This window comes from Carcharodon carcharias, chromosome 21, assembly GCF_017639515.1.
Source record: "Carcharodon carcharias isolate sCarCar2 chromosome 21, sCarCar2.pri, whole genome shotgun sequence".
NCBI lineage: Eukaryota > Metazoa > Chordata > Chondrichthyes > Lamniformes > Lamnidae > Carcharodon > Carcharodon carcharias.
The window spans coordinates 36,097,487-36,121,924 of record NC_054487.1 but is presented as its reverse complement, the minus strand read 5'-3'; the positions used below and the strand labels follow the sequence as shown (position 1 = coordinate 36,121,924).

At 42.7% G+C, this 24,438-nt stretch overlaps 1 protein-coding gene across 1 annotated transcript in view; it reads right to left on the bottom strand.

Moving 5' to 3' along the window:
- The window catches only part of efcab6 (EF-hand calcium binding domain 6), a 128,301-nt gene that overhangs the window by 24,831 nt on the left and 79,032 nt on the right, over positions 1-24,438 (bottom strand). Inside the window, exons 22-28 of the mRNA XM_041215642.1 lie at positions 23,903-24,036; positions 23,292-23,373; positions 21,314-21,416; positions 20,382-20,500; positions 14,854-15,081; positions 12,098-12,253; positions 1,669-1,867 (exon numbers count right to left, since the gene is read on the bottom strand). Of these exons, the coding sequence (XP_041071576.1) occupies positions 1,669-1,867; positions 12,098-12,253; positions 14,854-15,081; positions 20,382-20,500; positions 21,314-21,416; positions 23,292-23,373; positions 23,903-24,036 (1,021 nt within the window). The remainder of the gene's footprint in view (positions 1-1,668; positions 1,868-12,097; positions 12,254-14,853; positions 15,082-20,381; positions 20,501-21,313; positions 21,417-23,291; positions 23,374-23,902; positions 24,037-24,438) is intronic.

The window sequence follows — 24,438 nt, the reverse complement described above, 5'->3', positions numbered from 1 at the left end:
GCTTTACCCAGAGTGATGAGAATATGGAACTCGGAATGGTTGAAGCAATAGTATAGATACATTTAAGAGGAAGCTGGACAAGCAAGAGGGAGAAGGGAGTGGAGGGTTACAATGATTGATTTGGATGAGGAAAATGGGGGGAGACTCAACTGGAGCATAAACACCGGCATTGATTCTTTGGGCTCAGTGACCTGTTTCAGTGCAGTATATCATTTGTAATCCCATGTAGTTGAGTGTTTATGACAACCAAGGAGCTTTTTGGTCAGTTTTTTCTAGTGGCAGCCCACAAATCAGATACACGAAGTTAAATTGTACAACTTTCCACGATGGTTGAAATTTGTCTCAGGCGGTGAAATTAAATTTCAGATACTGCCTATTAACAGGCTGATTGATACCGCCTGCTTTGCACCACTATCCAAGGTTAATTTCTACCTCTAAATTTCTGGATTGGTAGTCCCTACCATAACAATTAGCCACTGTACCCATCTGGAGAACCAATGGGAATGGCAAGTGGCCCAACAATGGGTTGCGGAAAAAGGGGTTGGCAGAAATTTAGAAAGGAACAGTGGCAGGAATAATAGACCCAGGAGCAGGGTAGCATTATCAGGCCATGCATCACTATGCCTTAAAAAATCCATTGGCAGTAAAGAACAGCCTGCGGATAGGCTGCAAGCAATCCAGCTGGCGGGTTGATGTAATTATGTCTCAACTGCAATTTTAACAGTTACCTGAGTATGGAAGCCAATTGGCTTTCCCTCCAGGTAAACTCCAGTCAGAGGAGAATCAGAAGCAGAAGAAGTTATTCAAGGCAAGTTTTAACTTTCCTTTGTTGGGCCAGGTAAGACAGGAGTACTTCTCTGGGCCCCACAAAGAACATCTAGGCCTCTCTTTGTCCCAAATCTCTCCCCCTTTCCTCTAATAAGACACCATCCCATAATCCTGGATGCCCTAATTTCCACAAACCAAGAGCTGCTTCTACCCACTTGCTGCCTGTTAATGTTGTGAAGTCAGCCAGTGGCAAGTTAATGACACCTGGCAGTTAAAATCACGGTGATCTCATTTACAACGGGCAAGAAGGAAATGAATGAAGCCAGTGAGTCCCTGTTGGAATCATGTTGGCAGTTAAAATCCAACCCATTGTTTTTGGTACATAATAGATATCTGGCAAGTAACCCCAAGACAGAGAACCTCTTGAGGTATGGTGGTGCGGTCATAGAAGTCTACGATACGTAGCCTTCTACTTTGAAAATCAGGGTATGCACCTTCTTGTAATCTAGCTCCATCTTGTTAAAAATTGCATACTGGCCCATTATTTATACTACTGAGATGCTTTATTACTGGCCATTTAACGTGTGTTGTTTTTAGTGAATCTCAACACAACTCAGCTTCTAAAAAGCACTCTAAGTAAAGCTATGAATTGTATGAAACAAAGGTGATCAGAAAAATTGAACTCCCATTTAAGGTGGGTTTGTACAATTAAAAATAATTTTATTCCTCACCATAAAGACAGTTTCTATTAGGAAATACCACTTTGGTTTAGCAATAAATTTTGGTTGGAGATTGATGTTAATGTACAATGTTGGGGCAATTTAAAACACACTTATTTACATTATACCTATGCAGAATGGTAAGCAGAAGTTCTCAATTCAAAATTCAAAAATGACTCACCTTAAACAATGTACCTGAGGATTTGGTGACAGCGCCCTTTAGTTTAGTGAGCATTTTCTCTGGAGATGGTATTTGAAAGTTTTCAGGTGGAATAAATGTAAGCTTTGGGCCATGCTTCAACGGCTTATCCTCAATGTTCTCAATGGCTCTCAAGAAATCGGAATAAGAAAATTTGCAATTGTGCATTGGGATTTCCAAACTGGAGTGGGGAGGGGAAAACAAAAGCCAATATAAAGAGATGTCAACTTCTCTTCAGCACAACTGGATGTGAGAAATACAGCTAACAAAAATTGCTTCTGTCTTTGGTAAGTACAGTGATCAAAATCTTGGTCTCATGCTTTGTGAATCTATGTGAACTGCAAACTGCCTTTTTACTATGGCAATAGCTTCCAGACAATTTGACAACTCTTTCAACATTTGCCAGAGTACACTGAATATTAATATTTCATCCCAATCATGTTTCTTAATGTTTGGTTAACCATATTCAATATGTTTGCATCAATATCCATTGGCCTGGAGTTACTGTGGTAATGACTGCAAAACTGTCAGTGTTGGGTTCCACCATCATTACTCAACTAAAACAGATAGCAACTTCAGCAGTTTGGAAATCCAAAAGCCGCTGTCAGTTAGTCTATACTCCTGCAAGTGCGCTGTACAGCTTCCCACAGACTGCTATCTCCCTTGCAATAAGGAACTGTTGAGAACCTCCACTCTTATGCTATTACTCTCACTGCAAAACTGTGGAAAAGGTTACAACTTGTTAAATAGGGTGCAACTGGGTTTTGGAACAGCGTACTATCTTCATATTGTGAAACACCCTTACTGGCTCTGAAAAGCTAATTTTATATTTGTGAAATGTCAGATTACTCCACATTGATTAAAACTTCTATATTTTTATAAATATGTTTAAAAAGTCTGCTTGTCTTTATCTTAGCTTCACCTAATACAATTACACATGTAAAATATTAGGGCTCAGAATAAACCAGTATTTTCTGCATAAGTTTAAAACCCTTATAAACTTAACTAAAAAGCTTTCTATAAGGAAACAATTCCTAAACAGTTTTGGGAACAGCAAGGTCACTTGGTTCAGGCTGCTATGTTGACATTCCTAAGCTGGTAGGATGGTGTCTTGTGCATCCCCCTCATCTATGAAAGTGTTTAGAAGGGACCAGGATATGACCTTCAACATAATGTAAACTAAAAAGCTGAACTCGACCAGGGTGACAAACAGGGGGGATGGTAGCCATCCTGATAGTTTGGGTACCTGTCCTGTACCCATTGATCAAAAGGGTTTAGATAGATGATTGACACTGGGTAAGCTACCAGCCCCTAAAAGTAGGGTATATCAATGGGTGCATACAAGGCACGGTGGGAGAAGAAGAACCATTGCTTGGAAAAAGACCAAGAGCCTCCTGATGTCTCAGCCAACCCGAGGGAGAAACAAAAAAAAGGGAAGGAAGACTGCTGTCTGCAATAGGGGAAGGTCTGACACTCCCACCACCCTGAGCTGCAGAGATCAGCTACATCCGTTTGCCCATTCTCCAGGAGGGTAAATCACTTTCAATTGCTACGGGTCGTATACTTTTTCTGTCTAATTAGTTGATGCATTATATCTAAACTGTTGCTTCTTAATAAGCTTATTAAACTATCTTAAAGTAGTCAACTGCCCGTCTTAGGTATTACTGCTTCTGGTTCAGGTGAAAGGTCATCAACCCGAAATGTTAACTTTGTTTCTCTCTACAGAAGCTGCCTGACCTGCTGAGTATTTACAACATTTTTATTTTTATTTCAGATTGCTGCAGTATTCTGCTTTTACATTATTGATATTGACACATGATACCAGACAAGCAAGTGCCCATTCTTTAATGATGACACTGGTATTGAGAAACGTGGTGAAGGAAAGAAAGGGTCCTTAAAGGGGGACAGTGAAACTCAATGGACAGGCGCAGACCGTTTATTAGTGGTAGGAGTTGATTTGTTCCAGGCTGCAGTTTCAATGGAAATGCTTTCACAGGCAGCTCAAATTCGAATTTATGGGACATTGGCACCAGTACTGGGGAAAGAGGAAGCTATACCGATTGGACGGGCTCCACTTGAATCTTTCTGGGACCAGTGTCCTGGCGAATCACATAACTAGGGCTTTAGATAGAGCTTTAAACTAAATAGTGGAGGGGAGGGTTCAGTTGCATGGAAATATAAAAAATCAAAGTTTAAGGAGAGGGTAAGAGTGCGGATTAATGATGGGGCTGTCAAAAAGTGAAAGGAAGGGACAAAGTGTGTGAATGCCACATTGCACCAAAGAATCTTATAAGAGTAGGGAAAATTGACAAAAGGGTAAACTTAAAGGCTTTGTATCTGAATACACGTAGCATTCAGAATAAAACTAACGAGTTAACAGTGCAAATAGAGATAAATAGGTATGATTTGGTGGCAATTACTGAGATGTGGTTACAGAGAGAACAGGTTTGGGAGTTGAATATCCAAGGGTACTCTGATTCGGAAGGATAGGCAGGAAGGAAAAGGAGGTGGTGTAGCTTTGTTGTTAAAGGAAGAGATCAGTGCTATAGTGAGGAATGAAATAGGCACTGGAGAGCAGGACGTAGAGTCAATCTGGGTAGAAATAAGAAATAGCAAGGGAAAGAAGTCCCTGGTGGGAGTAATCTAAAGGTAGTTCAGCAGTAGGGCATAGTATAAACCAGGAAATACTGGGAGCATGTAAGAAAGGCACAGCAATAATCATGGGTGATTTTAACATGAATATAGACTGGACTAATCAAATTGGCAAGGGTAGCCTTGAGGGAGAATTCACAGAGTGTATTAGAGATTGTTTTTTGGAGCAATATGTTGTGGAATCAACCAGGGAGCAGGCTATTCTGGATTTGGTTTTGTGTAATGAGATGGGATTAATTAATGATCTCATAGTAAAGGATCCTCTAGGGAAGAGTGATCATAGCATGCTAGAATTTCAAGTTCAGTTTGAGAGCGAGAAACTTGAGTCTCACACGAGTGTTCTGGAGTTAAACAAAGGTAACTACATAGGTATGAGGGCAGATTTGGCACTAGTGGACCGGGTAGGAAGGCTACAAGATAGGACAGTTAATGAACAGTGGCAGATGTTTAAAACTAGCGTAAAATGTAAAAACTGATAGCAGAAGCTTCTACAAGTATATAAAAGGAAAGAGAGTAGCTAAAGTGAATGTTGGTCCCTTGGAGGAGGAGACTGGGGAGTTAATAGTAGGGAACGGAGAAATGGCAGAGACGCTTAATCAATATTTTGCCTCAGTTTTCACAGTGGAGGACATTAATACCACCCCAATAGTAACAGGTAGTGCAGATGATATAGAGAAGGAAGAACTTAGAACAATCACCATCACTAGAGAAAAAGTACTGAGCAAACTATTGGGATTAAAGGGCGACAAGTCCCCAGGACCTGATGGCCTACATCCCAGGGTCTTAAAGGAAGTGGCAGTGGAGATAGTGGATGCATTGGCTATAATATTCCAAAATTCCCTGGATTCTGGAAAGGTTCCAGTGGATTGGAAAAATGTTATTTAAAAAGGGCGGGGGGGGGGGGCGGGGTTGGTGGCAGAAAGTAGGAAACTATAGACCAGTTAGTTTAACATCTGTCGTTGGGAAATTGTTGGAATCCATTATTAAGGAAGTAGTAATGGGGCATTTGGAAAGTCAAAATGCAATCCATCAGAGTCAGCATGGTTTTATGAAGAGTAAATAGTGTTTGACTAATTTGTTAGAGTTCTTTGAAGATGTGACAAGCAAAGTGGATAATGGGGATCCTGTAGATGTAGTATATCTGGACTTCCAGAAGCCCTTTGATAAGGTGCCACAGAAAAGATTAATACACAAGGAAAGATCACATGGAGTTAGGGGTAATATATTAGCTTGGATAGAGGATTGGCTAACCAACAGAAAGCAGAGAGTCAGGATAAATGGGTCTTTTTCTGGATGGCAAGCTGTAACTTAGTGGAGTGCCACAGGGTTCGGTCTTTGGGCCCCAACTATTTACAATCTATATTAACGCCGTGGATTCAGGGATAGAAGGTACTATAGCTAAATTTGCAGATGACATCAAAATAGGCAGGAAAGTAAATTGCAATGAAGAAATAAGAAATTTACAAATGGATATGAACAGGTTAGGTGAGTGGGCCAAAATTTGGCAGATGAAGTTTAACGTGGATAATTGTGAGGTTATCCATTTTGGTCAGAAAAATAAAAAGGTGACAATATTTAAATGGAAAGAAACATCAGAATGCTTCAGTGCACAGGGATCTGGGTGTCCTCATGTATGAATCGCTGAAAGCTAGTATACAGGTACAGTAGCTAATAAGGAAGGCAAATGGAATTTTGGCATTTATTGCTAAAGGAATAGAGTATAAAAATAGGGAAGTATTGTTGCAACTGTACAAGGCGTTAGTGAGACTGCACCTGGAGTACTGTGCACAGTTTTGGTCCCCGTACTTGAGGAAGTATGTAGTTGCATTGGAGGTGATTCAGAGGAGGTTCACTAGATTGATTCCAGAGATGTGGGGCTTGTCTTATGAGGAGAGATTGAGCAGTTTAGGCCTAGCTCGCTGGAGTTTAGAAGGACAAGAGGAGATCTAACTGAGGTACATAAGATGCTAAAGGGGATTGACAAAGTAGACGTGGAGCAGATGTTTCTCCTTCTGGGGCATTCTAGAACAAGAGGCCATAGTTTTAGGCGAAGGGGTGGTAGATTTAAATCAGAGATGAGGAGGAATTACTTTTCTCAAAGGGTCGTGAATCTGTGGAATTCACTACCTCAGGATGCTGGGACGCTGAATAAATTTAAGGAGGAGATAGACAGATTTTTAATTAGTAATGGGTTGAAAGATTATGGGGAGGGGGTGGGAAATTGGAGTTGAGACCAAAATGAGTTCAGCCATGATCGTAATGAATGGCAGGGCAGGCTCGAAGGGCTGAATTGCCTACTCCTGCTCCTAGTTCTTATGTTCAAGGTGAGTTCCTGACCGTGCCATCTTTCTTGAGGAAGAGGGTTCAGCTGAAACCTGCTTGGATCAGATGATCCCTGACATTGTCAGTATCCTGACGAGACCCTTGACTTCTGTGTCTACCTGGACCACTTCCCTGTGCAGCCAGGGCACCTCTGTGTTCTGTGTAAATAAAAACAGAAAGTGATGGAAATCTCAGCAGGTCTAGCAGCATCTGTGGAGCGATTGTACAACACTCTGTTTTTATTTCAGATCCCCAGCATCCACAGTATCTTGCTTTTATTTTATCTGTGTTATGCATCTTCCTTCTCCTTCTCTTCCAGATCCTGCTCTTCCTTTTCCTCAGTTGAGCTGTGTCATTACAGGGTCTCACATTCTTCAATGTTGATACCTCCCTAGAGGGCTAGTTTGTGGCAAGCACAGCAGAGCACCAAAATGCACAAACCCTTAACAGTTGAAGCACCAGAACTGCATCTTTAGAAGCTTGATGGCCTGATTAGCAGTGATCCTTGTGAACTTTGGTTGGGGTAGTTCTGTGGCTCTATCTCAAGGTCTCATAAAGAGGTAAATGGGCTTCTCTTCAAAGATATCCCTGGTCCCCTAGAATCTATCCATGTAGCTTGTCGGAGTTGGGGAGGGAGGAATGAAGAACAGCAGCACCTTGGACTGCCAGAGGATGAAAAAGTCATGACAGCTGCCAAGAAAATGAGTGCACACATGGAGGAAGTTCTTGCTGTGGTCACATTTCTGCTGTACAGCGAGGGAGTGGAATCCCTTCCTGTTGATGAATCTTACTGGCTGGTCAGTCGGTGCCTTCATGGTCACATGGGTTCAATCGATGGTGCCCAGTGCCTGGGAGGTTGTCAGCAATGGTGGCGAAACCCACTGCCCTCTCTCTCTGTGAGGTCCCATCTGGCTGGAATTGAATATATTTTCCAGGTTTTGCAAAGAGGGGCACAGTGACATGTGAGATGCAATGGCGTGCAGCAAAGACAGGAGGGTGACTCTCAGCAGCATCCGCTCCCCCCCACCCCCCCAATCTTCCTGATGCCAAGTTCCCCGATCATGCCTTTGAACAAGGGAACCCTCTAGGAGCCAGAAAACAATCCTGCATGGCGAGCCCCCCCACCCATTGCTGGATTGATACCTGTGTTGCTGGGATGAGGCCCTTAAATGAGCATTAATTGCCCACTTAAGGGCCTGAATTGACGATGGAGCAGGATGGCCATTCTCAGGCCTTCCCACCATGGGCTTAATCGGGGTAGAGGCAGAATGGTGGTAGAATCCATCCCCTGGCCCCCCACCAACAAACTGGCCATGGGAGAGGAAACAAGATTCCACCCTCAGTGACCATCTGCCTGGAGAGTTGAAGTTTTTTGTGGCACTAGTTCGCCGACATCTCCAGGTAGCTGCATCTCCATTGGATCCTATACTGAGATCAGGGCCTCCGTTGCCTTCCAACACCTCGTCACTCTCCACTGCTGACCTCAAATCTGGCGCTCCTACAGAGAATGTTGCTCCTCATTGCGATTAGACCCAAAATCTGAGAGTCACGCTCTTGGTGCCAGTTATTGGCCTCCCTGCATTCAACTGTCCAATAGTTTGGAAGCCTAATCCCCTCCTCATATTCCCCCATGATGCCAGGATAGTGATGACCCCCATGCAGAGCCTGAATGCATTCAGAACACTGTCTCTGTAACTTGCGCATATCTGATGGCACCTGTATGCTAATGGTTGAGTGCCCCTCTCAGCTGTGTGCCCTTTTATGGGTCCACCTATGTTGACATTGCAGCTATGACTGGCTCCCTGCTGTGTTGCCATCTCCGTGCACCTGGTCTGCCCTGATCTTGCATGCAGCTTATGCGCTCGCTCCAAAATCCGAAAGTAGTCCTCTACAAACTCTCAATGAACTCATTAAGTACTTCAATTGGCCTCATTGCAGAGTAGGGTGGGTTGCTCGGGCCTGTCTTCCCTGTCCTGCTGAAACTCGCTGGCGCAGGAACAGTGAAGGGAAATTGTCACACTGGTTGGTGGTGCTACTTTTAGCATCCACTCACGTCCACCTGCCCCTGGTGCTACCTAAAAACTTGCCCCTGGTCGGATTCCATCTGGACTTGAAGAGTCTTGGATAAGAATGGGCCAGGTCAGATCACCTCAGATGTCTCTATTAATGCATTTTCCTACAGAATTAATCCTGGTTTTCAAACTCCCTGAGGATGAGGAATGCTACCAGTGTACACAGACAGTAAAACACCCTTTAGTTGTAGAATAATGGTAAGCAATCAAGAAAAGAATACAGTATAAAATATAAGATCTAAGTGGGAAAAAATAACAATGCACAAATCTAAGTGCAGCAAAAATAACCAAAAATAGTCACTCAAAGACTAGGTAATACCAAAAAGTGAGTGTGAAAATAGGCATGTTTTACATATTGCACATTTGGGGAAAAAGCAGGGATAATTCACATATTGGAAGCCTTCCTCATTGACATGATTCTAAATACTTAGGGCAGGATTTTTCACTGAGCGGGTGGGGTCTGACCCACTCGAGCATAAAATGGCACGCGATGACATCGGACAAGCGTCCCAATGTCATCACGCACTCGCCCGCCGACCAAAATATTGCGCGAGTGCGGAAGTCAGCAGCTCGCCCGCTGACAATTAAAAGGCCTATTAAAGGAATTAAAAATGTAATTGAATTAAATATCTCACTGCCTGTCCAACCTCACAGTTGTTGGGCAGGCAAAAAGGCCAAGCAGCCTTTGCTTTTTTTGCAAAACCTCATCCACGGACAGGATGAGGTTTTGATCCGTCATTAAAAAAAATTTAAAAATTTCATCCTAATTTCTAATATGTCCCTGTTTTTTAATATGTCTGTGCCTCAGGGAGACTTTCCAGTGCACACTTGTGCGCATGCACGAACTTGCGCTCTTGCCTTCCTCCACCACACCCCCACACAGGCAGCGTTGAGCGTTGAAGCACATGTTTCATGCTGGACGGGCCCTAATTGGCCCGCCAGCGTGAAATCGTGGTCGGATCTCGATCGTGGGCAGCGGTCAGCTTCCTGACTGCCCCCGTTGAACCTGCCCGACAATAGCAAAATTTTGCCCTTAGTAATGACAGGCATAAAGGTGGTCCTTCTGCAATACTGATATGGGTCACAAAGCAAAAATTGGCACACAATATCGAGCCAAGGTAAGCACCAAGACATTTTCTTACCCCTAACCCTGGTATGCATTTTTGTGACTGGAATATACTATTGCAAAATTTAGCCTAGATATACATGGAAAAAACAGGGCATCAGAAAATACCTTAGTTTGCTGCACATACAATATTGCACTGATCTACCTGAATATGAAGAGACAGTGGGCTGAATTTTGCCGAGAGGGCAGAAGTCCCATAGCTGGGTTTGAAGGCAGAGGCAGCCATGCTTCAGTTGGTGCTGGGCCACGGAACAGTATTTTGTCGGCAGCAATCAATTAAACAGCTGCTGTGGGATCACTGTCTAATTAAGGATGGAGACCCAGCCCCAAGAGCTGCCAGCTCAGTCAGAGGGCCAGGAGATCAGCAGCACCAATGCTACCAGTGGCCATTGCTGAGGTTGTAGCTGCAGGGAGAGGCTGCTTCAATGGCTAAGTGCCCTTGGGGTAAGTTGGATTGGGGATGCAGGCAGGCAAATCCCGGTGATCGGAGTGGGGGCCATTGCCACCAGGAGGCCCACCCCTGAAACCTGCTGGGGGGCTGCTGAATTTCACTGTTAGTCTCCCCACACAGTGGTGAGCCCTCCTGACACAGGCAAAATGATTGCAGAGGAAGGAAATGGCCCTTAGCTGACTACTTAATTGGGATAATTGGCCTCCCGATAGGCAGCTGACCTGCCAGCTCTCTTGCCGCTGGCAAAATGGCATGACAGAGAGAAGACATTAGGTAAACACCAAACACCGGCCCCACCCCAATGCCTTCCCATGCCATTTTGCTAGCTTTCCCACCTCCAAGCGCAAAAATTCCAGTCGGTATGTTCACTCAATGTTCGTAGAAGATAAATGTGCTGCCTAATTAAGGTCCTTCTATTCTGGTAGATAACAAGCAATAAGGCTATCTACAGGAAACTGCCGTCTACTTCATTCTAGGCTCCTCAGTAAAAAGATTGGCTTTCTAAATTGTTGTCCTATGATGAGAGGCTGAGTAAATTAGGCCTATATGCTCCGGAGTTGTAGGAGAATGAGAATTGATCTCATTGAAGCATACAAGATTCTGAAGGGACTTGACAGGATAAACACAGAGGTTATTTTCCTCGCTGGGACACAGTCTCAGGATAAGGGGCTGATCATTTAAGTGAGATGAGGAGAATTTATTTCTTCAGGGGGTTGTTAATTTTTGGAATTCTCTACCCCAGAGGAGTGGGAGCTCCATTGTTGAGTATATTCAAGGCTGGGATAGATTGACTTTTGGGAATCAAGGGTTATGAGGGGTGGGTGGGGAAGTGAGTTAGGGCAGACCAGCCATGATTGTATTGAATGGTGGAACACATGTTCTACCCATGCTCCAATTTCTTATGGGGCTGGATTTTAAGGACCCCCACTGGATGTGTTTTTGGTGGGGGGGGGTTACATAAAATATGACTGGCGGCTAGCCTACGCAGCCTTCCTGCCCACCCGGCCCACAAAATGGTAGGCAGGCAGGTGGCAAAGTCAGCAGCCGCCTGCCATTGTTTAAAATATAACTAACAGGCAATTGAGCTTGTGAACAATTCAACTGACCCAAATGTTACACTATCCACACCATAATATGGTTTGCGTGGTCAGGCAGGTGGGAGTGGGCTGGCCATTCCTTTTAACCCAACTGGCAGGAAGGAAGAGGGGTAGGTCCTTCGGGGGTGGGGTGGTTGTCCAGTGCACATCAGGGGCATTCCCACCCCTCAAGATGATAAGCCCCCCACTTTGTCCCTCACTGCCTGGCTTCCAAAACCTGTCCCTCACCTCCTCAACTCCTCCCTAAGGTGCCCGATCCCTTTCAACCCTAAAAGCCCAGGACTTATCTTAGTCTTGGATCAGTTGTTCTTCTTCCCTGGGCCTGCTTGCCATCCTAGCATCCAGTACGGAATACTGGTGTTGTGGGACTTCCAGAACTGCTGGCAAACAGATTGGCTGGCAGTTCTCAAGAGTGGGACTTCCTCCCACTGAGGGGCAGAAGTCCTACTCTCTGTTCATTTCGGCTGCTATCACCAACGTGCTAATGCTCCTTGAAACTGACTTTTGTAATGAGGGGGTGGCAATCAATATGTCCCCGTAAAATTCAGTCCATGGTCTTACATTCTTATGTTGAAATAAGTTAATTAAACTCACAAATAGGTATTTGCTAATTTGACGGCCCTGTGGAAAAGGCTTATTGCATTCTTACAGGTTTCCTGATATTCAACTAAAGTGTACTGTCTGTTCATACCTGACCAAGAGCTGTTTGAGCTGTTCTTCACCCAAGTGGTAGTTGTGATCCTTCAGGACTCTCTGAAAATCATTTACTGACACACAGCCATCATTCCTTTTGTCTAGTTTATCAAAGGCCTCATTAAAGCCTTTGTGGTGATTCCTGAATTTAGCTCTTATGGGTCAAATAGAAAAAATCAGGTTAACGTATCAAAGTCAAGTTCCAAACCATTGCCTTATTCATTCCAGAGCAATAGAAATCTAGTTAATAACTTGGGCTACCTTCATCTGTAATACTTCCTGACAATAACAATTCAAAAGTTTTCTCTTACGACACAGCAATGCTTTCATCCACTGTTGGATCACAATGCTGTTTAATATGAAACAGGGCAGTCTCTTTTTAACACCTTTTAAAAATGAGTTACTTATTTTTTCATTTTTAAAACTTTGTTCTCCTGAGAGCAACAGATAATTCATTACTAAAGAAAGGTTTTCATTAATTTTCTTTTTTTTCGAAAAACATCCAAATCAAATAGGTGCTTTGAATTCTTGTCCTGGTATCTATGGAATCATTCCTGTGAGGACTGTAGGCAGCAAATTTAGAATTGTGGGTATATATCTGAAATGCATTGCTATTGCATTTGCAATGGAATCTGCTGTATGATCTCTTAGAAAACTTTGATTTTTTATGTTCAAATTAATTAATTCCAATTAATTTTAGATAAATTACAATTTAATCTGAAATAAATGAAGTGACATTTAAGTTTTCAGTTGACTAAAAAAATAGTTACTTCCCCATAAGCTAACTGAACAAACACTGTCACCTTTCAACCACATCCCAGCTCACAGAGGCACTCAAATCCCTCTGGGTTCAGACTGCAAAGACAGTGTATTCACACCAACCTTAACCCTACAAAGTTCACAGACAGACTCTGCACCCTAAACACTGACAGTTCATGCTGGCATTCTGCTCCTATCTGTCCCACAATTCAAACTGGCTCTCCTCCCCCTTTCTCTAGTTTAACCTAGCACACTTGCAAATCTCATTTCAAGCTGGTGCTCTTTTCCCTCTTCAATCAATCTTACATTCTGTTGGCACTCTTATACTTCTCTGAATTCAACCTAGTATTTCTCTTCCCCATAGTTCAAACTTACATACTTCTTCTGCCCCTTTCAGTTCATGCTGACACTTCCATACTTCCTTCTCCCCATATTCCCCATCCTCTGCCTTTAATACTACTAGGAGTCTTCTTCATTACTGCTCCCTTCAGGGAATGCTGACACACTCTGCTCTCCCCAAAGCAACAGTTTATCCTGTTTTGCTCCTTACAACCACACTGCTGCCCCTATGCCATGCTCCACAGTGCACACCTTTAAATGGGATCAGCTGCCTGCCCACAAAGGTCAGTTAACAATTTACATAGTTAGGGGTGATCTTATGAACTCATCGGCATTTTGCCAGCAGCAGAGTGCCCCAACTATGTGCAGAGGTGCAAGCTCATGGAGGTGGCCTCCCTGAGGCAGTCCAGGGGGCCATTGGAGCCAGATACTCCATCCCTCAAAGAGGGGCCCACGGGCATTAAAGGCTGCAATTAACTAACTGGATGGGTTTTCCCTCAGATTTGAGTGACCAACCACCTTCCACCCTCTGATATATTAATTAAATTTTACCCCTCCAAGAGGTTGAGGTGCCCTTGAGGTCTCCTACTTGCCTCAACAGTGCCCACCTCTCCTGATGGGGCTGCCAAAGTTCTAGAGCTGCTGGCTCTGTGAATAGGCCAGCAGCATCTAAATCTACCAGTCTTAATAGGATAGCAAGTGCAAAGGTGATCAATTGGGAAGCAGCCTCCAGGAATATCACTGAGTCGAACTTGCATGCAATTGCAGGCTCAGGAACCCCACTTGGTACTAATGTTGTGTAGCAAAGCCCACAGGAAAATTCTGCCCATTAATTCTACCTCCTTTTCTCCACAGATACTGTCTAACTTGCTGTTTTTAGCATTTTGTTTTTATTTCAGCTCTCAGTCTGAGCAGTCTTTTGCTTTCTGTTTTCGTGCCTTCAAACTGCTGATTTGACCAGTTAAAAGGTGCATCGTTGGCACTTATGCAATCTTCACTGCAATTCTGATGTATGGATATACTGGAGATATAAAAATTGTTCTCTTTACCTTTCTTCCTCCAATCAATTTTGGTCCCTCTTCTCATGTCTCATCTTTCATAATAGCGAGGCCGAGAACCTCCTCCTTGTCCATTATTACTGCCACTCGTGAGTTAGGCCTGGGTGAGTCCTCATGTTTACACCCTTACTCCTGTGTATAATCCCCTCCACAAATTTATATTTAATTCTTTCTGAAACAGAGTGAGTGGCCACTTCGGCATGTCACATCAGATGACAAGACAGCAATCAGGGTTATACCATGTAAGGAATCATAGGAATACCAAAACAATTCCACACATGGTAACATTTGGGATGATTGTGCAACCCCCAGTGGGTAGCTGTACTCAAAGAGAACTTAAATAAAGATAGGTCAGCGACACAGTAGCAATATCTGACCCATGCTCCCTTGTCAAGTGCAGTTCCTCAATGGGCAGTGCAGTATTACTACATAATTCTTTCACTTGGAGTTTGGAGTTTTTAAAGTAGCAACAATAGGATCATGGAACTAAGAGCATTGGCACAATTTGGTGTTAAACCTTACAATTTTAAGTTGCATTAGTAGTCCATTAGCTGTTTTAATAGGGAAACTAGTTGAAAAAGTGCAGTTATCTACTTACTTGAGCTGTTTTTTTAACTCAGCAATATTAAGATTTCCTGTCTGAAGTTTCTGCTGTTGAGTGCCATCCATGTGGAATTGCTGTTGCTTGTTGGAATGATCCAATATGCTGCTTTGGCTTTCTGGAACAATTTGTTTGCTGTCTGTTTGGGCTTGTGATGCAAATCTATTCCTAAGCTTCTTCAGGAACTCTAGGTGAGTGATAAAACCTTTCTTAGCTGAGTCATACCTGCAAGACAACAAAATGCATATAAAAGGGAATTATAAATAAGTCTTTCAGACATAAAGGAGTCTATTGTTCCTGCAAACTGGTGTGCTGTCATTCAGTAATAAAAGGCTGACATCCAAATGATGCTATGGAACAGAGGATTGACTGGCAAATTGATCTGAAAAATCAAACTATGGGAGTGAATTTCTGTAAGGGTTCTCTCCATCACCTTCCATAACATTGTTGGTGTAAACAGTGCTAATGTTGTTTTGCTAGAATTTTTGTGGACCTTCTGCTGAAGTTACGCCACATGTACAGGAGGACTCCCCCTGGAAATTCACTCCATCAAGCTGAGTTTGCTTATTATCCTTTACCTCTTGTTCTGATACAAGTCATGTTCATTGTCATTGATTGCATTCTATCGATTGTTTTGTACCAGCAACCGATTCAATGTGGCAAATGGATATTGAATTCTTAGGTTCATTCTGTTAAATGTTACAATTGCACAAGTTGGCTCAGCCCCATGTCAAATGTTGGTTTGAGACATGGATAAATTGGGAATCCCAGTCACTAAATGAGCCTATCAATCCCATTAATTTAGAAAAAATGGCCTCCAAACTGCAGTTTTATTTTTAAAACTCTGGATTTCTTCAGCTAGCCCATATACATTAACCAAGCTAAACGGTGGAAAACATTACACAATACAATTTCACATGGATCCCTCAGTCTACTGCCAGAGTTACAGCATGGAAGTGGGCCTGTGCAATGCAATTAAGGGGGAGAGGAAACAATGTTATTAACTTCTAGCTGGCAAAATAAAAACACTCCTACAATAATTAGGTGGTTTATGAGCTACCAGTCACTGAGATTTTAGATTCATATTTCAATTGCACGGAATTAAAATTTTATTTACATATTAAATAGCAGATTGAATTAAATTGGGTTAGACCGAATTAAATCCCCAAAATACCAGTGTGTTGGAAACCCAACATAATCCCACCCTTCTGGTTTTTACTAGGATGCATTCTGAGCTGTAAGGGAAACACCTTTGCAGCTGTCAAGTTAGTCATTTAAATAACCACTCAATATATATAAATAATAAATATTTAAATATAAAATCGATTGTAGCTTTAGATTATGGCTTCAACAGAAAGCGCATGGGTTTCTCAAGAGTGTGGAACTTGCCACACTCAACAAGGCGAGAAGGGATGTCATTGATCAATGACATTGACAAGAAAGCCTTTAAAAAGAGTGAAAGTGCATAGCTGCTGCCCTGCCAATGGGAAAGGCTTGTGCTCACAGGACTTGTTTGGACAGCATTCTTTCACTGCTTTACAGGTGATTTCCAAATTTTTGGAAGTCATTCACTTAACTTGTACTTGGTCCACTTTGACGTGCATTTCCCTGCTGCCAGCCTTCACTGCATCATCAGAGCAGTATATGCAGCTATATCGTGAGCCTCTGACATGGAGCAAGAGGAGCAGCCACATCAACACCAACAACACCAGTAGTAACATGAGCAACAATACCAAAAGCAACAGCAGGAGGAGCAAAAACTCAATAGCAGCTGCCTTCTCTGCAGCCACATGCCGCTCCACAGGACAGAGGAGATTGAGATAGAGCTTGAATCAAAGGAGGCAATCCCCACCACAGGGTATACAGCTTCCTCAACATGATGGAGCAACAGTACCTTAGGAGTCTCAGGCTTTCATAACAGGTCATTGCTGACATTGACAGCCTCCTGGAACAAAAGAGTCCGATGTGCATGAATTGCCAATGGCTGTCAAGATCACAACAGCCATGAATTTCTTCAGACTCTCACTACACCCCCACCCTAGCTCCTTGCTGATATCCGTAGGATTTCACAATTTACTGCCTACAAGCCATGTTTGCCAAGGCTGCCATTTAAATCCACTTTGACACTGACTGGGCCAGTCAGACACAGGTGACTTCTGCATTTGCCGCATTGGTTGGATTTCCACAGATACAGGGAGTCATTACATTTGTGTCACCTCTAAGCAGAGTCAGCAGCTGGCTCTTTGGAGTTAAGGGCTATGCTCTAAGGACAAGGCTGATGACACCTGTGAGGACCCTGCTACTGATGCAGAGTAAAATTACAACTGAAACTACGTGAGCACAAAGGCACTCAGAGAAAACCATTACTGAAGTCATTCAAGTGCCTGAACAGATCTAATGGCATCCTTCAGATTGTACTAGCAGAAGTCTTCCAAATGGTAGTGATCTGCTGTGCTTTACTCAACAGCATGCTGCAGAAAGGACTGTAGCTCCAGGAGCAGGAAGGTAAGGATCACCCTGAATCCTCAGAGGAGGAGCAGGCTGAGAAAGATATGTATCCAGGAAGCTCACCAGCTGCCAGAGAAGCCTATGACAGATTCATTCAGAAATCGTACAAATAACCTGACAGTGTGGAGCATTATGGTACAACAATGTTGCCCCCTCCTCCGCACCGCGATCCCACCCATTCCCTATGAAAATACAAATTATGCTCATAGTCAGAAAGCCCTCTATCTCTCTCACACCCTTTATTTTTATTCCACTCTATTCATAGCATTCTGTTGAAGGCTCATGTCCTTTTGGAAGATGGGAGGTAGCAATGGAGAAGAATGGACAATGGAAACTTGAAATAAGTACACGATTCAGCTATATTTTGCAATACATTAACACTGACATTTTTATGATAAGTCTAGTGAATTGAGCAACTAAAAAAAATCTTTCCTTTTCCAATTATCTCTACATGGTGCTATGCATAAGCAGAGCTAGAAGCAGGTTGCTCATTCCCCTGTTCTGACAGCTGAGATGCTTCTGGTATCTGTCCTCCAGATTTTGCAGCCTCTGAGGACCAAAGCGAACAGGCCCTGACCTGCATCTGTGCAGGCTCGGTTATTGGGGCATGTGGGGCTCTTAATGAAGGATGGGGAGAGAGGATGAGAAATGGAAATGCCTTGAGCAGATTCTCCACTTCCATGTGCCATTTCTAAGCTACCGTGTCATGTCCCACCTGCACTTCCCTACTAGCCAACAGCTGGAGAGCAATTCACTGCATTAGGGTGCTTAATCTGTAAGGCAAGGCTTTCCTCCACAAAGGCAATACCGTAAATGCTGGAAATCTAAAATAAAAACCGAAATTGCTAGAAACACTCACCAGATCTGGCAGCATCTGTGAAAAGAGAAACAGAATTAACATTTCAGGTCTGTAACTTTTCATTAGAGCTTTGCTCCATCCTTCTTAAAGTGGCAGATTGAGTGTGTAGGCTATTCGTCAGGGCTAGGTGCATTCAGTTTGCCTGTGGTGCCTGATGCTCCAGGCAGGTGGCTTTTCTTTCCTTGAGGTGGAAACAGTGCAAATATCTCCAATAACTGCTCCTACTCACTTCTGATGTGACAGTCCAGCCATCTCCCTTGGAGTCTCCACCAAGGTTTGTGTATCTGAGGTGGTGGAGAGTGCAAGAATAAGGCATGTGATGGTGCTTCTTCAGAGTCCATGAGCCCCTCTGCAGATTCCTCAGTCTTCCTGCTCCAGTTGTAGTCTCACACTTGATGGACCTGTAGGAGCTTAAAGATTTAAATTAGAACTAACACAGAGAAAGGATAAAACATCACCATTGTGCAGGTGTTCACATTTTGGTTAATGGTCTCAGCAATTGACATTAGATATTGCTGTGTGCCAAAAGGAAGTGTGATTTTTAATCCTGCCCCCAGAGACCTGGGAGACCTCCATCTTTCTAATGGCAATGGCCATGCAGTCTATCATCCTGCCGATCTCCATCACTGGAGGGCCGCCCCTGTTCTCTGTCTCTCCTGGAGTTGTGTGCTCTCTTCCCTTCTAAGGAAGAAAGCAGAGACTTATGAGTGTGAGAAATGGATTGTTTGGAAAGGAGGCAATAACAATTTAGTAGTAAGTCACTGTAAGATATGGGTATGAGATGTTAAAAAGATGAGAATGTTGGTCAAGAAAGAGGAGTGAATGGAGTTGCAATATCAGTTGGTCTGAGGGGTGCTGTGCAGAAGAATGCTGGAGAAGTGAAGGTTGGCACGTGAAACTGCGATGCCATTCAGCTTTCCTGCCCTCCTGGGGTATTTGAACACCTTGCAGCACTGTTTCTGGGTTTGAGGTATCAAACTCCTACTGCTCACTTCTTCGGCCACTTCTATCAGCTTGGCTTGCGAGGCTGGGCTCTTCCTCCCGAAACAGTACTTCACTGCAGACCTTCACGGCCTGCAACAGGACCACCAGAGAAGAGTCAGAGAAAGGTGAGGGATTCCTGTGCGTTGCCTTCCCACGTCACATTTCCATTCATGCGGTTACTGGAGCTTTAAGAATCAATGTAAAATTCAGTCGTTCTGAGCCCTGCTGGGGTTCCTTTAACTAGAGATCCTTCCATTGATAGGTAGGGGTGGTCATCACACCCCCACTCTGCGACTGATCAGAAATCTAGGATGCTGCTTTAAACAGCGGCAAAGCACACTGCTGGAACAATCAGGTTCCCAAGCCACTGTCATGGCGCACCCCCAACTGTGAGCAGATTGGTTCCCACTAAAATTCCAGCCTCAGTATTTGAAATGAAAATACTCCACTTCAGAAATTTAAGAAAAACTTTTTTGTTAAATTGTTAAAATAATGGCCACCTAGTTTATTTTATTAGATGTCTTCATCTGAATTCAAATTTTTAAAAGCATTACTTAGTTTAATAACAAAACAAAACATCTGGCTTCTCTCCATCGTTCACACTAAGATTTAGAAAATAATTTCCCCAGCTTGCCTCAAAATACCACTTTTGATGTAGAAAAAGTCCCAGTGAATTTCACAGGGTGCAATCAGATAAGAATTGTTGATGAATTAAAGAGATTATAGGAGGAAATCTTGATCGCACAGCTGAGTGTTAAGGAGCATCTTCAAGAGGTGAGGGATGTGGAGAACAGGAGAGGGAGGGTGGGGAGAGGAGTCATCCAAAAAGGGAATTTTAGAGCAAGCAGCAAGACGACTGAAGGTCATCAACTTTAAATGTTAACTCTTTCTCTCTCCACAGATGCTGCCAGACCTGCTGAGTATTACCAGCATTTTCTGTTTTTGTTCCTGCTTCCTACTCGGCAACATGCATGTATATGAATGTCAAGAGAGGAAAAGGTTGGGTGAAGATAAAATGTGACCATTCGCTGTCTAAGCTCAGACACAATGAATAACCATTTCATCAAGATAGCAAGTGATTGCTGACACCAGTATAATTGTTCAGCAGCAGCTGGATGCACCATCAGAAGACAAGGGGAGAAAACTAGAAAGATGAAGAATTAAGAGTTCTTACCAAGACCAAAGCTTTTCAAATTGTGCTGTTGAAATTGGCAAACAGAACTGGTACAAAAGGTCCCTCATATCTTTCCTATGCACAACGAGGCTACCATCTGAGTCAATTTGTTTAAAGGCCTAAAAAATACCAAAAACAATTCTCCATCATTTCATAATTGATATAAGCGTTTGTACGTTCAGTACTGACTAAAAGGAATGGATAATATTATAGGCCTGGTGTTTCCACTAGGTTGTGCCCAATTCGTCCAAAATACACTAAACCAGTGCAAAAGATCAGGGAATTTCAAGCGCAAATTATGTCCAGCATAAGTTGAATTTCTGCAATCTTTTGCATTGGTTTAAAAAATATTGTGCTGGAAGTCAGCCCACCCACAAAATGGACCATGCCCCCACATTGAATTAATGCTAATTGCGCCCATTTGCGGGCATTTTTGGGGGCTAATAAAGTTATTTTTTTGGTGCAAGGACATTAACAGGTAAATTCTAAAAATGTTTACTTATATACTTTTTTAATTTACAAGGGAACTGACTACTGTACGCCAATGTCACTTGTAAATGGTTTTGTATAGTTTTTTTTAAAGTAATTTTCAGCGATTTAAAATCGGATTATCCAGTGGTGGAGGACTAGACACTCCAGCTAAAAATGTTCATTTTTTGTTTTTGCCTATTTTCAGCTGTAATAATAAAATTGCATCAGGTCACCATTATTAAATATATCAATGAACAGCTTTAATACAGTACAAATTCTTAATTTAAAAAAATTACATTTTAAAACACTTCCCAACTGCACTGGTTCATGGAAGATTTTACATTTAGCAATACACAAATAAGTTTAAGCAGAAATTTGAGCAGAAAAAAATTTCCTAAAACAAGCACAATTTTGAAACAAATTAGTCAAAGGATGTTTTTAGACTTGCACTATCACCTCACCTTTGTCAGTTCATAACACCTTGTTCTGGCTTTATTAGCTAGGAAGTCATGGACCTGCTCACATGTCAGCATATTACAGTCTTCATCATATCTTGGGCTGCAACTAAATGAAAGTCAATCCACTAAAGACATGCTCATGTTTCCTCAATCACATACAATGATGAACAATTTTTTCTCATAATTTCAACCAAAATATTTTCCCAACTATTTTTGGATTATTCAATAATATTACAGACAGCTGATTAACAAAAACAAAAATAGCAAAAAATTCTTGCCAATCCAAATTAAAAGAAAAGAACCCCTGATGGTTCAGCTGGTAAATTCCCTGTCCACTGTGAAACTGAGCATTACAGGGCAGAAGGTATCAGGTTTGATCCCTAAACAGTGCTGAGTTGGCTGATCAGATATGCAACACCAGCAATGCTATAATTTGTTTCGCATTCCCTGACCTAGGAAGGAGAAAATATACATGATCTAGGATGCCTTATTCTGGTCAGGAGTCACTGACTCCTGGCTCCATTTGTATGCATGTCAAGTAAGGACATATCAGGCCTGGGAGTAATATTCCCTAACAACTCAATGGTCTGTCAACACTCACAGCCATAGGGTCATTTGGGTGAAGTACCAGAGTGCAACTGGTACTTTTCTTTCAGAAAAGAGAAAAATATGATTAGATAAATTTTTGTTAGGAGAGAGACAAAATAGCCTGAAGATTAGATACACATACAAGAAAACTGACAGGACACCCTGCACCCTGTAGCGATTGTAGGTGTAACCTTTCCTACTGTCTTTAGGGGTTAAGTGACTGTACTGATGAATCAGCCCGAAGTGTGGGTAATCTTAGGGGTGGAGCTTTCTAGTCATGGACCTGGTTCAAGCATGTAGCTTCTAAAACAGCTTTGTGATAAAGTTATCTGTTTCAAGTAAGAAACCTGTCTGGTACATCAAGTTTATTACAATTGGCAATGAAGTCAAATAACTCCGACGCTGCACCTTGCATTGTGAATGTGAGTAAATCAATTCTTAAGTAAAGAAAGAAAAGTACACTCACCAATCATGCCATTTTTTGGCAGAATCGACCTTTAGGACTCGTCCATGGAAGACTGGAGCCAGTACATAGAGTACCTAGGTTTTTATTTTGTGGCGAATGAAATAACAGCAGAGGAGAAGCAGAAAGCAATTCTTTTAAGTGTCTAGTAGCAATGCATATAACCTCATCTGTAGTCTGACAGCCCCAAATGCACCCAGTCCTAAATCTTTTAATGAGTTGGTTGACCTCATGAAGAGGCATTTTCAGCCGAAGCCATCAGTAATTATGCAGAGGTTTAAGTTCAACTCCAGAGTAAGGGAAATAGCGCTAGCAATAGAGGGTGCTGAGAAGGACTCGCAAGCTTTGTAGAGTGTGTAACATGGCACTGTTCTTCAGTTGGGGCAGGAACCTACAGCCGGGCGTGGCGCGAAAACCAGATTTACAACCGCGAAGCAGGAGACAGTTTCTATTGCTTGAAAAATGAAAGGGCATAGTGGAAGTATCTCACTAGAGATTCATGAATTAATCTCTACTGTTGTGGGGATAACCATGTACCGGGAGCCTGCAGATTTAAAAAGGCAGGATGCCACTATTGCCGCAAAACAAAATCATGTAACAAAGTGATGCAGGGCAAAATCGAAGCAGCCAACCAGACAGCAGACCAAGATGATTGAAGTGCACAATATAACAGAACCAGAAGCTGCTGATACTGATATCTATTCCCTATACAATATCATCAAAGCAGTAAAAACGGAACCAATTACCATCACCCTTCAAGTGAATGGGAAGCCTCTAGTCATGGAGGTAGACATGGGAGCCTTGACACCGTGGTCGGAGAACACACATTTAAATAATTAAATGAAGATACCCAGCCACTGAATCTGGAGCAAACCACGGCTCAGCTGAAGGCTGGTGAGTCAATACAGGTAAAAGGCATCGCCACAGTACCTGAGTCCCATAGGTAACAGACAGCCCAGCTTCCAGTGATCATTGTAACAAGTGAAAGACCCAGGCTTCTGGGCTGCAATTGCTTACAAAAAATTAAGCACAACTGGTCAGAAATATTCCAAGTGAGAACAGGAAGGATTCTTGAGCTGTTAAGAAAGTACAACCGCGTATTTTGTTATGAATTGGGAAAGATAAAAAGCTTACGAGCAAAAATATATGTAGATTTGGAAGCAACACCCCAGTTCTTTAAGGCCTGACCTGTGCCTTATGCCCTAAAGGAGAAGGTGGATACAGAACTGTGCCACTCAGAGAAGCCAGGCACAATCCAGCCAGTCCAATTTTCGGAATGGATGGCGCCCATGGATCCTGTGATGAAACCAGATCAAACTATTCGCATCTGCGGAAACTACAATTAACTGTGAACTAGGCTGCTAAATTAGATAAATATCCTATCCCAAGGATTGAAGATTTGTACGCTAAGCTAGCTGGAGGAAAATCTTACACCAAACTGGACATGAGCTATGCATACCAACAGCTAGGGCTGGACAGCACATCTAGAAGGTTTGTAACAATCAACACACAAAAGGGCCTATACCAATATAAACACCTACCGTTTGGTGTATCATCTTTCTGTGCGATTTTCCAAAGAACCACAGAAAGCCTATTACAATGACTTCTCTGAGTAGTAGTGTACTTGGATGACGTCCTGATCACCGGATCAACGGAAGCCGAATATTTGGCCAACCTAGAAGAGGTTTTAAGAAGATCTTTGGAAGCTGGTGTACTATTGAAGAAAGAGAAATGTACTTTCCAAGTGACTGAAGTCACTTACTTAGGTTACCAAGTAGATGCCCAGGGGTTGCATCCAGTAGAGTAGAAAGTCAGGGCAATCAAGGAGGCACCCTCTCCTACCACTATCACTGAACTCAAGTCTTTTTTGGGCATAATAAATTATTATGGCCGCCTCTTGCCAAACTTGTCAACAGTGTTAATACCTTTACACTTACTATTGAAAAGAACCATCATTGGTCATGGAAGGCGCAACAAGAAGAAGCCTTTGTAAAGGTCAAGAAGCTATTATACTCATTGTGTCTACTCGTACATTATGACTCATCAAAAGAAGGATGCATCTCCTTATGGGGTGGGA